General features: G+C 40.0%; 1 protein-coding gene across 9 annotated transcripts in view; it reads left to right on the top strand.

The window, feature by feature from the left end:
- The window catches only part of tenm1 (teneurin transmembrane protein 1), a 1,688,122-nt gene that overhangs the window by 1,439,469 nt on the left and 232,056 nt on the right, over positions 1–16,597 (top strand). For 7 of the 9 annotated variants that reach the window (XM_068047383.1, XM_068047386.1, XM_068047382.1 and 4 more), the window contains 2 exons: positions 5,249–5,434; positions 12,291–12,437. The exons of 1 other annotated variant lie outside the window; for it this stretch is intronic. In XM_068047383.1, coding sequence (XP_067903484.1) covers positions 5,249–5,434; positions 12,291–12,437 — 333 coding nt within the window. The remainder of the gene's footprint in view (positions 1–5,248; positions 5,435–12,290; positions 12,438–16,597) is intronic. One more of the 9 variants, XM_068047387.1, reaches the window with a different exon arrangement.

Raw genomic sequence — 16,597 nt, 5'->3', positions numbered from 1 at the left:
AGGACACCCAGGTCTCATTGTACCTCCCCGTTTCCCAATCTATCATCATTCAGATAATCTGCCTTTCTGTTTTTACAACCAAAGTGGATAACCTCACATTTATCCAGTTATACTGCATCTGCCCACTCACCCAACTTGTCCAAATCACAGTGGAGCCCCTATGCATCCTCCTCACAGCTCATATTCCTCCCCAGCTTTGTGTCATCTGCAAACTTGGAAATGTTACATTTAGTTCCCTCACCCAAATCATTAATATATATTGTGAATAGCTGGGGCCCAAGCACTGTTCCCTGCCGTCCCCCACTAGTCACTGCCTGCCACCCGGAAAAAGACCCGTTTATTCCGACTCTCTGTTTCCTGTCTGTCAACCAATCCTTAATCCATGCCAGTATATTACCCCCAATCCCATGTGCTTTAATTTTGCACACTAACCTCTTATGTGGGACCTTATCAAAAGCCTCCTGAAAATCCAAATACACCACATCCACTGATTCTCCCTTATATATTCTACTCGTTACATCCTCAAAAAACTCCAGTAGATTTGTTAAGCATGATTTCCCTTTCGTAAATCCATGCTGACTTTGTCCAATCCCGTTTATGCTTTCTAAGTGTTCTGCGATCATATCCTTTATAATAGACTGTAGCATTTTCCCGACTACTGATGTAAGGATAACTGGTCTGTAATTCCCTGTTTTTCTCTCCCTTTTTTAAATAGTGGGGTTACATTTGCCACCCTCCATCTGTAGGAACTGCTCCAGAGACTATAGAATTTTGGAAGATGACCACCAATGCATCCACTATTTCCAGGACCACCTCCTTTAGTGCTCTGGGATGTAGATTATCAGGCCCTGGGGATTTGTCAGCCTTTAACCCCATTAATTTCACTAGCACTATTTTTTTTTACTAATACCGATTTCCTTCAGTTCCTCCCTCTCATTAGACCCTTGATTCCCAAACATTTCTTGGAGATTTTTTGTGTTCTCCTTTGTGAAGACAGAACCAAAGTATGTGTTTAATTGTTCTGCCATTTCTTTGTTCCCCATTATAATTTCCCCCGTTTCTGACTGTAAGGGGGCCTACATTTGTCTTCAGTAATCTTTTTCTCTTCATATATTTATAGAAGCTTTTACAGTCAGTTTTATGTTCCCCGCAAGTTTACTCCCATACTCTATTTTCCCCCGCTTAATTAACCTCTTTGTCCTCCTTGGCTGAATTCTAAACTGCTCCCAATCCTCAGACTTGCTGCTTTTTCTGGCAAATTTATATGCCAAACGGAGGCCGCAAAATCAGTGTGGGATGCAGGTAAGTTCATTTGAACATATTTAATGACAATCTACATATGGAAATGTAGGGCCCACCGCCAGGTGGAGGGGGGCTGCACCAAGGTCCACCTGCTGCTGGTAAGATGCGGTGGGCCCTTCTTGACGTCGCGGGGGTGCGACAGGCCTCTCCCCGCAGAATTCTAACAGCCCCTTTGCCGCGACTGGCGGCATTGAGGGGCCGGTAAAATTCAGCTCCTGCTGTGTATTTCCAGCACTTTCTGTTTTTATTATAACTTAATCCATGTTCAATTTTTAAAATACAAAGGTCAATTCTACAATCCCATCAACTGGGAAAGCCGGTGTGCAACTGGTGCAACACTGAATTGCAGGAGTAGGCCCTATGCCAATTTCTTTTCAATTCCAGGTTCCTCTATTTTATGTGAGTTGAAGTCCTTGTGTTCATTTCCTGGATAAACCTTAATAAGAACCCAGATTTGAGAGAAAAACATTTAAATTACGGCCCGGTACAATTCAGCAGTATTTTTGTCAGGCTTGCTCTCTTCATTAAAGTTTTTGGATAGAGGTTTCAGGTTCTCTCAAGTTTGCAGAATTCCTGAGAAAATCTGTGCATTGATAGGAGTTGAAAGTTAAAAGTTTGTGTCCGCTCATCCTTTCAGGATTTAAGAGTCAGTTTGCTTTTTGCAAAAATCTTTGATAAAAACTAGAGATTGAACTGTCAGAATTTTTATTTCAGACAAGGCTAGAATGTATTTCACTTTATTAACAAATTTGCGGATGACACGAAGGTCGGTGGAGTTATGGATAGTGCCGAAGGATGTTGTAGGTTACAGAGGGACATAGATAGGCTGCAGAGCTGGGCTGAGAGATGGCAAATGGAGTTTAATGCGGAAAAGTGTGAGGTGATTCACTTTGGAAGGAGTAACAGGAATGCAGAGTACTGGGCTAATGGGAAGATTCTTGGTTGTGTAGATGAACAGAGAGATCTTGGTGTCCAGGTACATAAATCCCTGAAAGTTGCTACCCAGGTTAATAGGGCTGTTAAGAAGGCATATGGTGTGTTAGCTTTTATTAGTAGGAGGATCGAGTTTCGGAGCCACGAGGTCATGCTGCAGCTGTACAAAACTCTGGTGAGACCACACCTGGAGTATTGCGTGCAGTTCTGGTCACCGCATTATGGGAAGGATGTGGAAGCTTTGGAAAGGGTGCAGAGGAGATTTACTAGGATGTTGCCTGGTATGGAGGGAAGGTCTTACGAGGAAAGGCTGAGGGACTTGAGGTTGTTTTCGCTGGAGAGAAGGAGGAGGAGAGGTGACTAAATAGAGACATATAAGATAATCAGAGGGTTAGATAGGGTGGATAGTGAGAGTCTTTTTCCTCGGATGGTGATGGCAAACATGAGGGGACATAGCTTTAAGTTGAGGGGTGATAGATATAGGACAGATGTTAGAGGTAGTTTCTTTACTCAGAGAGTAGTAGGGGCGTGGAACGCCCTGCCTGCAACAGGAGTAGACTCGCCAACTTTAAGGGCATTTAAGTGGTCATTGGATAGACATATGGATGAAAATGGAATAGTGTAGGTCAGATGGTTTCACAGGTCGGCGCAACATCGAGGGCCGAAGGGCCTGTACTGTGTTGTAATGTTCTAATTCTAATTCTAATACAGGTGAACAGGAGCATGTGTGAATGAAAGCATGTTATAGAACCATATAAGTTTATAGCACTGAAGGAGATCATTCGGCCCATCATGTCTGTGTCAGTTCTCTGCTAGAACAATTCTAAACTAACCCATTGACTTGTTCACCCCATAGCATTGTATCTTCCTCCGCTTCAAATATGTATCCAGTTTTCCCTAAAAAGAGTCATTGGTCTCTGCCTCAACTGTGCCATGTGGCAAAGATTCTATGGTCCAGCAAATCTCTGTGTAAAGCCAATTATGCTGGTCACTCTCCTCAAAGTGATCATTTTAAACTTATGACACCTCATCACTTGTTGATTCCCTAACCAGAGCAAAACACTTTCTTTATCCACCTTATCAAAGCTCTTCATGATTGAAAAACCTTTATTAAATCTCCTCCTCGCCTTCTCTGCTCCATGGAACTCAACTCTCTCCTCATAATTATGGTTTCAGATAAAGGATAGTAAGGGATTGGTCACTGTATTAAGGGTACATTATGAACCACGAAATAGTAGAAAGTGAGCAGAAGGAAAAATATCCATGAAAAGCAATCAAATGATTAAAAAATGCAGAGTCATAACCATGAAGAATTTCAGCTACACCCAAATAAATTAGTAAGTAGACAAACAGAATTGGGAAAAGAAAATGGAATTTTTAGTGGGTCCATGATTCTTTTCTGACCATGTATGTAAGCACTTCAACAAGGGAGGAAGTATACCAGACCTAGTAATGGGAAATGAACCGGTAAGTTAATAGAAATAAGTGTAGGCGAGTGTATAGAGAGTAGTGATCACAACATAATAAGATTTAAGATAATGCTTGAGAGACATATTGATCGTACAAAGACCAATATAATACATTAGAAAATGTAACCTATGAGAATGGAGGTAAATGGGAGAAAAATATTAGCTCAGCGATAGAGCAACAGCGGGCAATACAGAAAAGATATAGCAATAGAATTCAAGAGAAATATATTCCAGTACAAAATTAGAATAAACCAGCCAAAAATGTGGTGCCATATATAAATAGAGGTATGTATAAGTTTGAAGTTCCCACAGGTCAGTGTGATCTAACCTGTAAATATGATTGGTCTAATCTTGGTGGATATAGAGCATAAAACTTTCCTGCCTGATGATCATCCGAGCATGCCTTGTTTTCTGCAGTACTGCATATAGTAAGACACGTATCTGAGTATTCATCCAGACCTTGACGTATGTCTGTGCCATTGGGTCTGCCATCGCAATGTACTTTTAAAGCTGGACCCTCTGCATCCTCTAATTGTTCACTAAAGGTGTCTGGTCACCTCAGTTGGCAGAACCGGGTATGCACATGTTGGTGGGCGGACACAGAATACCTCTCATCCACCCTGGCCTGTCTACCTTTCTTTCAGTGACCCTCTTCTTCTAAGTACCTCTGATATAGGAAATCCCATTGGGAAACATAGTCATGCCAGTAAAGGTTGCTAAGGTAATAAAATAAACATTAAAAGGATGGAGAAAAAGGCTGATTAGAACTTGTGTGGCAGAAGAAAATGAAGAAAAATGAGCCAGAATAGCTGTCCTCCTCATTCCCCACCTTCCTTCGTTGATAATATTGGTTGCCCTCATGAGAAATGTATAATGGAACCATATGTGAAGAATGTAAGTAAGCTGACTTGGTGAGTTAGGTGAGATCAGCCCCTTATTCCATGAGACATGCTCACATAGTGATCATGGATTCATTTTTGCTGAGACTATGGAATCTTTTCTGCTGTTTCTGAAGTTTGTATTGAACTTGGTTAGAGGAAGGTAAAATCCTGTGAGTTTATTTCATGCTTTGTAGAAAGAACACAACAAAAGCATTTCATAATGCACTATGATTGGCTGAAACCCTGCATATAATTCTTTTGATTTTGTCTGAAACCGGGTAACTGGTTAAACCCAGTGCAGACTAGGCCAACAAACGGTACATGAACAACTTCTAATATGCAGCCACCGTGCACAGCATCATTCTCTTCAAATAAGGCTAGCAGTACAGCCATCTGTTTTCAGATTATACAGGGGTGTTACTTTCTGTTATAATGCAAGAACTAAACCTTTCTATAGCAAATTTGGATCAAAGCCAAGCACCTTAGCCAAATGTTCAATTTTCCCCAATTGTAAACTAGTAAAATTCAGTTTGGCTCGCTTCTAAAATCCCAAATGTAACTCCAAAGAAATCTTAACTTGGCATGTGGTCCAAAATGTGCCAAGTATAATTGTTCAAATGATTAAGATGTTATAACAGCAAATGGTTCTCTTGTCTCTTGCAGAAATTTGTGAGGTGGATTGTGGCAAGCATGGCGTGTGTTTAGGTGGGTTATGCCACTGTGAAAAGGGATGGGGCAGCCTCACTTGTGACAGGGAAACATGCCATCCACGTTGCACTGAACATGGAAAGTGTAAGGATGGCAAATGTCAGTGCAGTCCTGGCTGGGAGGGAGAGCACTGTTCCGTTGGTAAGAAGAATCCAAATACTATGTCATTTCCAAAATCAAATTGTTTTATCAGTATTTTTCTATTCGTATTATTCTTGCCTCAAAGCTTTTTCTTTTTCTTTAAGCACAACATTTGGATAATGTTGTAAAAGGTAAGAGTAAGTCCATAATATCTTTCCATTCATCTGCAGTGATATGACAATAAGTGTGTTCACTAGATCAGAAAACTTTACCCAACATTGTTTTTGAGGATAGGTATTTCTTTACAACATACATTTTGTTTTAAATAGCAGAATGGGTAATGAAAGCAACATGCTTGTTTCAGTAAGGATATTCTGACTTCAATGGAAATAAAAATCAGAAGAGATGTAAAATGGGCTGCCAATTCGCTATCAACCATTTTACACTGCAGCACAAAGACAATATCTACTTTAAAGTGAGAGACAACCACGGATGTGTTGAAAGCTCCTGAAATTATGTTCCATATTATCTTACCACAAACTGCCATTTCATAGCACATAAGAACATAAGAAATATAAGCTGGAATAGGCCATTTGACCCTTTGAGTCTGCTTCGCCATTCAACAAGATCATGGCCGATCTTCTACCTCAACTCCACCTTCCCGCATAATCCCAATATCTCTTAATTCTCTTGGTACCCAAAAATCTATTGATCTCTGTCTTGAATGTGCTCAATGAGTGAGTGCCCATGGCTCTCTGGAGTAGAAAATTCACCCTTTGAGTGAAGAAATTTCTCCTCATCTCAACCCTAAGTGGCTGACCCCTTATTCTGAGACTGTGGCCCCGAGTCCTAGATTCCCTGGCTAGGGGAAACATTTTCTCAGCATCTACATCTGTAGGTAATGGGGCATTAGTGACTGTTTATTCCTACTTTCTGTTTTCTGTACATTAATCAATCCTCAATTCATGCTAACGTATTCTCCCCAATTCCATGAGTTCTGATTTTGTGTAATGATCTTTTGGTGGCACTTCATCGAATGCTTTTTGAAAATCCAAATCCACCACAACTACTGGTTGTCTCTTATCTTTCCTACTGGTTATATCCTCAAAAGATGTTTCAAACATGATTTCCCTTTCATAAATTCATGTTGACTCTGCTTAACCATATTATCATTTTCTAAGTGCCCTGTTATCACATCCCTAATAATAGATTCTAGCCAGTACTGATGCCAGGCTAACAGGCTTGTAGTTCCCTGTTTTCTCTCTTCCACCTTTCTTAAATAGCAGGTTATGTTTTCTACTGACTCTAGAATGCAGGTCGTCAGGTCCAGGGGAATTATTGCCACTTAGTCCCATTAATTTCTCCAGCTCTATTTCTTTTCGTATACTGATTGATTTAAGTTCCTCATTCTTGCTAAACCCTTGGTTCCCCATAGTTTCCATAATGTTTTTTGTGTCTTCTACTGTGCAGACAGATACAAAGTATTTGTTTAATGTCTCTGCCATTTCCTTATTCTCCATTATAATTTCACCTGTCTCTGCCTCTAATGGGCCCATGTTTTCTTTCACTAATCTCTTCCTACTTACACACCTATAGAAACATTTACAATCTGTTTTTATGTTGCTAATCTCTATTCTGTTTTCCATTTCCTTATCAATTTCTTGGTTCTACTTTAGTGAATTCTAAAATCCTCCTAATCCTCAGGCTTACTACTTTTTGGCAACATTATAAGCTTCTTCATTTGATCTAATACTATCTTTAACTCCTTTTTTAGCCACCGTTGGCCATTATTTCTGTGGGGTCTTTGTGCCTCATTGCAATTATGTATTGTCATGAAGGTGCTTCCATTATTAATATTTTTTGAGGACTCTGGTTTAAAAGATTGTGAAAATTGGTTCATTTGAAAGACTGGGGAGATGCCTGGATTTGTTTTTTTTTAAAGGGTTACTGGAAGGACACATTGGATTTTTTTTAAAGAAAACACTTACTGGAAGAGACAATGAAGTGCTAAAATAAATATAAGGAGCCTTGCTGGCTATTGGAGTTGTTTACAGAGAAATCACATGTCTGGGTTTATGGTTGTCAGGAGTTTTGGCTTTTTGATTTGGCTTGGACTGTTTGAATGCTTAGTTGGTGTGTAGCCTGCTAAGAGGGAAGCCTCCCAACTCATCCTTTTCCACCTGTTTTGGAAAATCTTATGATAATTCAGTGTGATAGTTGAAACCACTGATGCAGTAATTCTGCCAAAAAGCCTGCAAGACTACTCCTCAACGTCTTCTGAACTGAACTGCTCCAGAAAGATCCCAGTGACAGCTGTCTATTTGTACTCAGACGCCAGGCCAAAGGCCATCTGAAACATTCCATATTTTATCCTTTTTCTTCAAGAATTGACAATAACTTGGCCAAAGTTTTTTTTTTGTTGATCTCTGTAGAGCCAGTTTTTTTTTCATTTTTCTTCATTTTTTTCTTTAACCGGTGTGTGTGCTTATGTGTTATTTTAGAAGGGTATAGATTTATAGTTTCATATTTCAAACTATGTGTTAATAAGCTATGCATCTTTATTTATAAATCTTGTTTTATAATAAATCAATAATTTTGTTTCTTAAAGAAACCTGTTTGGTGGAATTTATTTATTCTGAAACTAATATAGGTAAGGTATATACTTGGTCGTATCAGTAACTGGGTAAAACATTTAAACATACGTTGTGAACAACCTCGATCGTAACAGTATTCATTCTTTAAATTGCAGCCATTGTTGTCCACCATCCAATCTACCTTAGCCAACTTGCCCTCATACCTATGTAATTTACTTAGTTTAGATTCAAGACCCTAGTTTTGAACAAAATCATTTTCAAACTCAGTATAAAATTCGAACATATTATGGTCACTCTTCTCTAGAGGTCCCTTCATAACAAGGTTTTTAATTTACACCTTCTCATTTGCATTATTAGATCCAAAATAGCCTGTTCCCCACTTGGTTCTTCAACATACTGACTGTATACTGTCTACATTCCATGAACTCATCCTCTACTCTATTGCTGCAAATTTGGTTTGCCCAGTCTATATGAAAATGAAAGCCTCCTATTACCCTTATTAGGATACCTCTAATTTCCTGATTTATACTCAGCCCTGCACAACAACTATCATTCGTGGACCTATAAAAAAACTCCCACCTGTGTTTTCTGCCCCTTGCTGTTTCTTAGCTCCAACCAAACAAATTCTACTTCCTGATTTGCTGAGCCAAGATTCTTTCTCTCTACTGTCTTTTATCCCATCCTTTATTATCGTGGCTACCCCTCCTACTTTTCCATTTTGCCTACCTCTTCTAAAAATTATGTATCTTGGAATATTTAGTTCCCAACTTTGGTCATTTTTCAACAAAGTCTCCATAATGGCTATTAGAGCAAACCTATTAATTTCTATCTGTGCTATTAATTTATCTAATTTGTTGCAAACACTTAATGCATTGAGATATAGCGGCCTAAATTTTATGACGGCGGCTGAAGTCCCACTGCCGGGGCCAAGCGTGGGAGGCGAGCCCATTTCAGACGGTGGCAGGACCTGGAGAGGCATGGCAGTGGGAAGATGTCGGGCACCCTCCCTCCCCCCAACGCCTTCCCGTGCCATTTTGCCAGGCTTCCTGCCTCCTAGCCTGTCGCCAAGAGGCTTGTAAAATTCTGGTCAGTGTCTTTAGCTTTGACTTTTTTCTCATTTTCCTTGATTAAGGATTAAACTGGATGGCTCTTTGTCGGTCGGCTCAGACATGATAGGCTGAAAGGCCTCTTTCCCTGCTGTAAATTTCTATGGTTCTGACCCACTCTGCTTATTTTTACACACTACACTTTTGAATGTAATGCGCATTGAGTAAAAATAAATGCTAAGATTTTCCGGCTGAAATGATCTCATACATATATTCCCATCTGCCCAGTTTATTATAAAACTGAATCTGATGCTTCTTTTTCATAAACTAGAAATAAATCTTGGATATTTCACTTTTTCTGTTGCCTCAATGATGAGATCACAATGAAGGTACAAACAAATACCTTGCCTCAAAGAACGACTTGTGCCTGCTAATGGACTCACATTGAGCTTTTATTTGCTGAATTCTGGTCCCATGAAAACAAACAACAGATGAACAATGTTAGATTAACATCAGATTAATTTAACTCATTACGGATTGGATGTTCTGGCCAAGTGAGCAAGCCTCCAAAAAAGGTCATCAGTACTTGAGAGAACATTGAAAATAACAAAGACAACAACATTAAAATTAATCATTTGTGTAAACAAAAATATATTACTATTATAATGCATTGCTCTTGAGAGGAATTTAGTGGAACAACATGTTAACGAGTTGACACAGTCTATAATGTAACATGGTGAGTTCCTATTCTTAAGTGAATGAGGACATTTTTCCGAGAGAAGGGAGGAAAAATTGGAAGAAAGTACAGTTTTATTATAATCTCTTAACTACCAGCTACCGAGTAGCATTGGTGAAGATCTGAGAACAGGTTTCCTGCCCAATGGCTGAGGCAAGGATCAAAAGGTAGAGGGGCAAACCAAATTTGAAGAAAAATTGGCAATAATGGAAGAAATTTCAGTTCATTTTAATTTTAAAAAAAGTGACCTGAGTAATAAAAATAGTTTGCTACTAAGTTAGTAGATAATTTCAGTGGATGAGTTTGCACTGTCATGCAGGCCCCCACCTGCCAAGAATGAGGCACACATTATTTCGCCACATGAACATTCAAACGAATTGCCAGGCCCCTCGGGGAAAGACTTTTTTTTCATACTGGCAGACAGGGTTGGAACAAAGGACCCAGTCTCTATTTCTCCAATACACAGAAGACCAGGTCAGGCCAGTTTAGTCACATGACTAACTGTCTGTTTGAATTTGAACTTGCCACTGAGTGTTTGAAAGGCAGAAAGCTCTTTGCTCCTGGACTGAAAAGACCTCTCTCTTATCTGCTCTCATCTCTTTCTCACGGAACTGAAGACCCATTGAAGACACATGAACCCCAAGAGAGAAAAGTCTCCTACAGTGAACAAGGTTTAAGAAGACTACTGAGCCCCAAAGAAGAGCAAAACTACTTACAAAGGGACTACAGTGAGCTCGAAGCACAGTAAACAAGAAACTCTTCTGATTGCCTCAAACCCCTCTATTTTATTTTTCTTCACTTTTCTGTCCCGATTTGCATGTATGTATTGCGTGTGCATGCTAGCGTGAGCGCGTTGTATATCTGTAGGCATTAACCGAATTTAGAGTTTAAGGTTTAATAAATTTCATTTTTCTTCTTTAAACCTAAGAAGGCCTGTTTGTGCTCATTTCTTTACCTTATAATTGGAAAGCGGTGAACAAGGATTCACCAAGGGGGAGCTCAAAACACAGTGTGTTTAAAATTAAACCCTGTTACAACAAGACCAGGTGAAGACAGTAAAAGACCTCTAGACACCTTTCTCACCTGGTCATAACAACACATAAAATTAAACATGCAAAATAAAGCATGCACATGCGATCGATCTGTCTACTTGTCCCTTTCCCTCCTACCACACCATTGTCCTGGGCCCTAAACACTTGGAAAAGACAACAACTTACAAATGCTTCCTTCAACCTATTATATTGTATCTGTTGTTTGTGATGCAATGTTATCTACACTGGGGAGACCAAAGACAGATGAGGTGGCCACTTTGCCAAACACCTCTGCAAATGCAACCATGTGCCTGTTGCTTGCCACTTCAGTTTCTTGTCCTGCTCTCACTCTGACCTCTCTGTTCTTGGCCTTCTGTATGGTTCCAGTGATGCTTAAAGAAGGGCAGATGGAGTATAGTGTGGGAAAGATGGAGTATAGTGTAAGAACTTGTCCATTTTGGCCAGAAGAATAGAAAAGCAACATATTATTTAAATGGAGAGAGATGGCAGAACTCTGCAATGCAGAGGGATCTCAGTGTCCTAGTACACGAAACACAAAAAGTTGGTATGCAGGTACAGCAAGTGATTAAGAAAGCAAATGCAATGTTGTCATTTATTGCAAGGGAATAGAATATAAAAATAGAGATGTTTTGCTTCAGTTGTACAGGGCATTGGTGAGACCACATCTAGAGTATTATGTACCGGTTTGGTCTCCTTACTTAAGAAAGGATATAATTACATTGGAAGCAGCTCAGAGAAGATTCACTGGACTGATTCCTGGGATGAGTGGGTTATCTTATGAGGAAAGGTTGGACAGGTTGGGTCTGTATTCATTGGCGTTTAGAAGGATAAGAGGTGAACTTATTGAAACAGATAAGATCCTGAGGGGACTTGATAGGGTGGATGTTGAAAGGATGTTTCCCCTTGTGGGGAGACTAAAACTAGGGGGCACAGTTTAAAAATAAGGGGTCTCCCATTTAAGATGGAGATGAGGAGAAATTGTTTCCCTGAGGGTTGTGAATTTGTGGAACTCTCTACCCCGGCAGAGGTGGACAAATTTTTGACAAACAATGGAGTCAAAGGGTACCGGGGGTTGGCAGGAAAGTGGAGTTGAGTCCGCAAACAGATCAACCATGATCTGATAGAATACGGAGCAGGCTCAAGGGGCCAAATAGCCTACTCCTGCTCCTAGTTTGTATGTTCGTATACCTGAAATGTTAACTTGCCTGTTGCTTCCAGACACTGATTGACCTTTGAGTATTTCCACCATTTTCTGTTTGTTATTTCAAAATAAGGTATGTGCTTTTGCTAGGTCCATTCCTCTTTGTTATCCAAACATAGTAGTAGAGTTGTATCAGCGTGTGTCTACGCCAGGTGTGTCACTGTTAAAACAAAGACTCTTACCTTCTGCTTAAAAGTATTCTATTTTTCATATATGCATATCTTAAGGATATAATCTTGGTATAATATTAATTGATTTATCGATTTAAAAAAAAATCTTTCTGACAGAGGGATGTCCTGGCTTGTGCAATGGAAATGGAAGATGTACGTTGGATCAGAATGGATGGCATTGTGTTTGCCAAGCGGGCTGGAGTGGGACGGGATGTAGGGTCATCATGGAAATGGTGTGTGATGACAACAGAGATAACGATGGAGGTACAGTAATTCACAATTTGATTTCCAAATTGAAGGGAAGGATCCCTGTTCTCTTTTTTTAAAATAAATATTGTCCTAGTCTTTCCCTGAAGCACTGGTTTTTGCTATAACACAATTTCATAAGTACCAAATACTCCCCAAAGTTCATGTGACCAAACTCCAGACAAAGAAGCCATTCTTCAACGGTGATCCTAAACAGTGATTTGGAAAAAACTATTCAACCAGAAAAGAGCCTCATACCTAAGACCAATCCTGTCCTCATCTGACATCCACCTATGTGCACTTGCCAGAAGGGGTCATTTTGAAATTGGAAATGAGGATCTTGGTGAATTTTTTTCCTATCTCGCCCATTGCCTTGGAGACCAATTGTAACATCTCAGTGCTACTTGTCTGGTTGTGATCTGTTAACCTAGGCCAGATAAGGCATTTTCTTTTATATATGGCTTACTGAATTCAACCACTAAGCAGTTGACTCTCTTCAACAATCTGCCTTGTCCTTTGTTATACATCTTGACCCTTTACCTAATGTTTCTTAGTAAAAATAATCCATATTAGGTTGGAAAAATTCTTTGCAAAAAAGAGGAAAATAAAAGCAAAATGTTCTGTTAGTGCTGGTCTATCCTCTCATTGATTAAAAAAATGTGAAATTACATTTTTGAGCTGCCGCTTTGTGAATACTCCAACCTTTATGCACTCTCACGTAATGCTATCTTAAATTCAGCTGTGAATTCCAGAACAAATGCAAAACTAATTCCTTTCATTTATTGTAATTAAATCATCATTCAATCTTATTCCTGAAGGCGAAAACAAAATAGCAAATGTAATTAGTAGGAATTTTGTTAGTTAGGGCACAGTTGAGATCCATGTTGTTACGGTCAAGAGGGATCAAAGAGCCTCCCTCTTTTCCCTCTCCCTCTTTGACCACAACAGGTTTAATTCTTTCTTAAAGTGGATGTACTGGCCAATTCAGTCAGTGTTTGATTACTTACTTGCTGTGATCAAAAGAAGAACCAATCAGACAAGTTTTCTTGAGTTAACAAAGAAAGAAGTTAACTTTATTGTGCCTAAACCGAACTAATAAAATAATAAACAACGTGCCAACCTTCACACTCACACACACTAGAGGTTTACACACACACACAAATAGGTTACAGAGTGGGGAAAGGTAGATTGGTTAAGTTAGAGTCCATAAAAAAGGTATACAGTCTGTGGTGTTTGGTGATTCAGCTGGCTTCTAGCTGAATTCAGTGGTTCCGAGGCTTTTGGTTTGAAGAGGTAGATGACTGGTTCGGTGAGTCTCTTGGAGATAGCGATGCGAATGATCTCCTTCAACAGGGTTTCTGATTGGAGCCGGAGTATGCAAAGGTGGTCAGTCAACAAGCAGGATTTGAAAGCTTTCAAGCTGGAATGGAGAGAGAGAGACATACCCCCACTTAGGGTCTTCTCATGTCAGAGTCCTGTTGCTTCTCCTTTGCTGCAAAGAAAAACACCAGCTTAAAAACCACAGATGGGGAGAGGCTTGTCACATGACAGTCACACAGTTATTCAAACTTAGCAGTTAGCAGCATTTCTCTGCTTGCTGAAAAGAACATGTAGTTCCTTCAAACTTCCTGGGTCTAGTTCTTGTCCTTTTTTTTAAAAAAAATACAAATTCAGATCTCCAGTCAGGTTAAAGAAAATAACCATTCAACAAAGCACATTGGCATAACACTGTGAAGAGCAAACCTTCCTGGTAAAATCTGGGATGCCAAGAGATAAAATTTAAACACTTTTTTGGTAAGAATTCACTATTTATCAGTGATGGTGGATTTTCTCAATTAAGGTAATAGAATTGTATCATTTGAGTTACTCAGAATTATTGTAATGTAGTTATAGTTTAGAACAGTGCGGCTACACTGTTATATATTAATTTAAATCTATTTCATGAAAACTGAAGGCAGCATGTTGTGTAGGATGATCAGACTGTACTATTTATGGGAATATGAAAAATACTGGGATATTCTGAGGAGCTGTAATGAAACCTACCTCGTATATGAAAGGTTTACATTTGATTTAATATACATGACAGTAAGTTAGTAAGTGCACTTAGAAAGGGAAATATTAACAGGCAATGTATAAAATAATATTTCTTTTATGATGTCCACTCTATATATAACTGGTTATATTTAAATGTCACTAACTATAAGATGAAGACCTATTGTAAAATCAATTAGTGTGAGAAGCCAGGCACCATGCACCAGCTACTTTTTGATCTGGACTGGAAGGCTTTAATTTAACATTCTACGTTCACTGCTGCCAGTGTTTGAGTGGTTTTATGTATAAAATAATGTATGTTACTGGAACTAAGGGCTAGAATAGACATTCAATCCAGCAAGTACCTATGGGTTGGATTCTTTTTTGTTACAACCTGTCCCTGGTTGAAGAAATAAACACAGCTGGATTTCTAACCCTCTGTGGATACAACTTTAACTATTTGTATCGGGATATTTTAATACACACTAACAGATCTCCTGTGGTATTGCTCAAAGTCAGTCAGAGTTATGCTGTTGATAGAGGGGGCTGAATTTTCATTTGCTGATCCTCATCCTGCCATTGGAAGGAAATGCGGGTTGGGAAGCCACACATCTTGCCGTCAGGACCTGGAGGGCGTTGGCCATCTCTGGGAGCCCCATCCAATGAAGGCAGAAGGGCGGGCTTCTGAAGCTGGAGGGTTAATAGGAGACCCTCCAGCACTGACACATCGGCAACCCCACTGTCAGAGGTGGGAGCTGCTGATGTAGGTAAGAGAGAGACTTTTTTAAAACTTGAAAAATAAAATGAGGCCATAGCTGCCAGTCTGTCATCATGGAGGGGAACTTGCAATCTTGGAATTGCAGCCATGTTGGGGTGGTGGTAGGGAGAGGGTTAAAAGTGGTAGCTGGAGCACTGGCCCCTGGTCTGCCAGTGGGAGGAAGCCTTAACTGGGGCGCTTGACGGCTGACTGGAAAATTCCAGTCAAGGTCTGCATACCGGCCTTAGTAGACTAATCAAGGGGCTTAATTGGCTACCCGCTGCTTGCGGACGGGCAGCGTTTCTTCCCCACCCCCAACCAGGCTCTTCAAAAATGGTCCCAAGGCAGGACCATGGCAGCAAACCGGCACACTGGCCAGTGGTGGGAAACTGTGGGCCATTCCACCTTCAGTCCTCCCTCCATGAGAATTTAAAAATTCAGCCCAGGGAGTTTGAAAGTGGGAGGGGTGCACGTTTACAGTAGGAGAGAATTATAAGATGTCTCTTTGAATTAGTTTCTGGAAAATACATACCTTACCAATTGTGGACAGATAATTATTACAATAAAAGCAAAATACTGCGGATGCTGGAAATCTGAAATAAAAACAAAGTGCTGGAAATACTCAGCAAGTCTGGCAACATCTGTGGAGAGAGAAAGAGTTAATGTTTCAGGTCTGTGACCTTTCATCAGAACATTATTACAGTTTCATATATGCTGTTAGGAAAAGATTCCTCTCAAAATCCATTGAAGACCAGCTGATAGTTATTATTTCACATTCATACAGAAAACCAATTGACATTTATATTGTGCCTTTCACATAACAACTGCATGAAGTAAAGAAATTGCCTCTTACGGTATATAAGCCTGTATTCAGAACAAATCAAAGAGACTGAACTACAGTACAGCATATTGTTTGATCTACAAAAATAGTTTCAATTTGCAGGGCTACAGGGATTGAGACTAACTAATTTGCTGTTGCATGGCATGGATATGATTGGCCAAATAGCCTCTTTCTGTGCTGTAAACATTCTATAATTCTATGGGCTAAATTTTATGGGAATGTTGGGGACGGGAACGGAGGTGTGAGGAACATAAAATCGGGATGGGACACGTCGGCTGTCGTCACGTCCCATCCCGGTTTTACCAATGGCAGCAAACATGGAGGGCAGAGGTCTGACAGTGATGCAGTGGGCAGGGAAGTAAGATAGTTAAGAGTCCAATTGAAAGTGATGTTATGGTCAGGATTGCATTTTATAAACGGCGCACAGTTTTCACTGGGTTTCCGGGGCTCGCCTCCTTCATGTAAGTGACATGGAGGCTAGGGAAGATGGCTGGTTGCTAGGGGAGGTCATTGGGGGATGAACCATTGACTGCCAGGCAGGGTGATGAA

This window comes from Heterodontus francisci, chromosome 15, assembly GCF_036365525.1.
Source record: "Heterodontus francisci isolate sHetFra1 chromosome 15, sHetFra1.hap1, whole genome shotgun sequence".
NCBI lineage: Eukaryota > Metazoa > Chordata > Chondrichthyes > Heterodontiformes > Heterodontidae > Heterodontus > Heterodontus francisci.
Note: the sequence above shows the minus strand (reverse complement) of the source record. Positions and strands in the feature narration are given on the sequence as shown.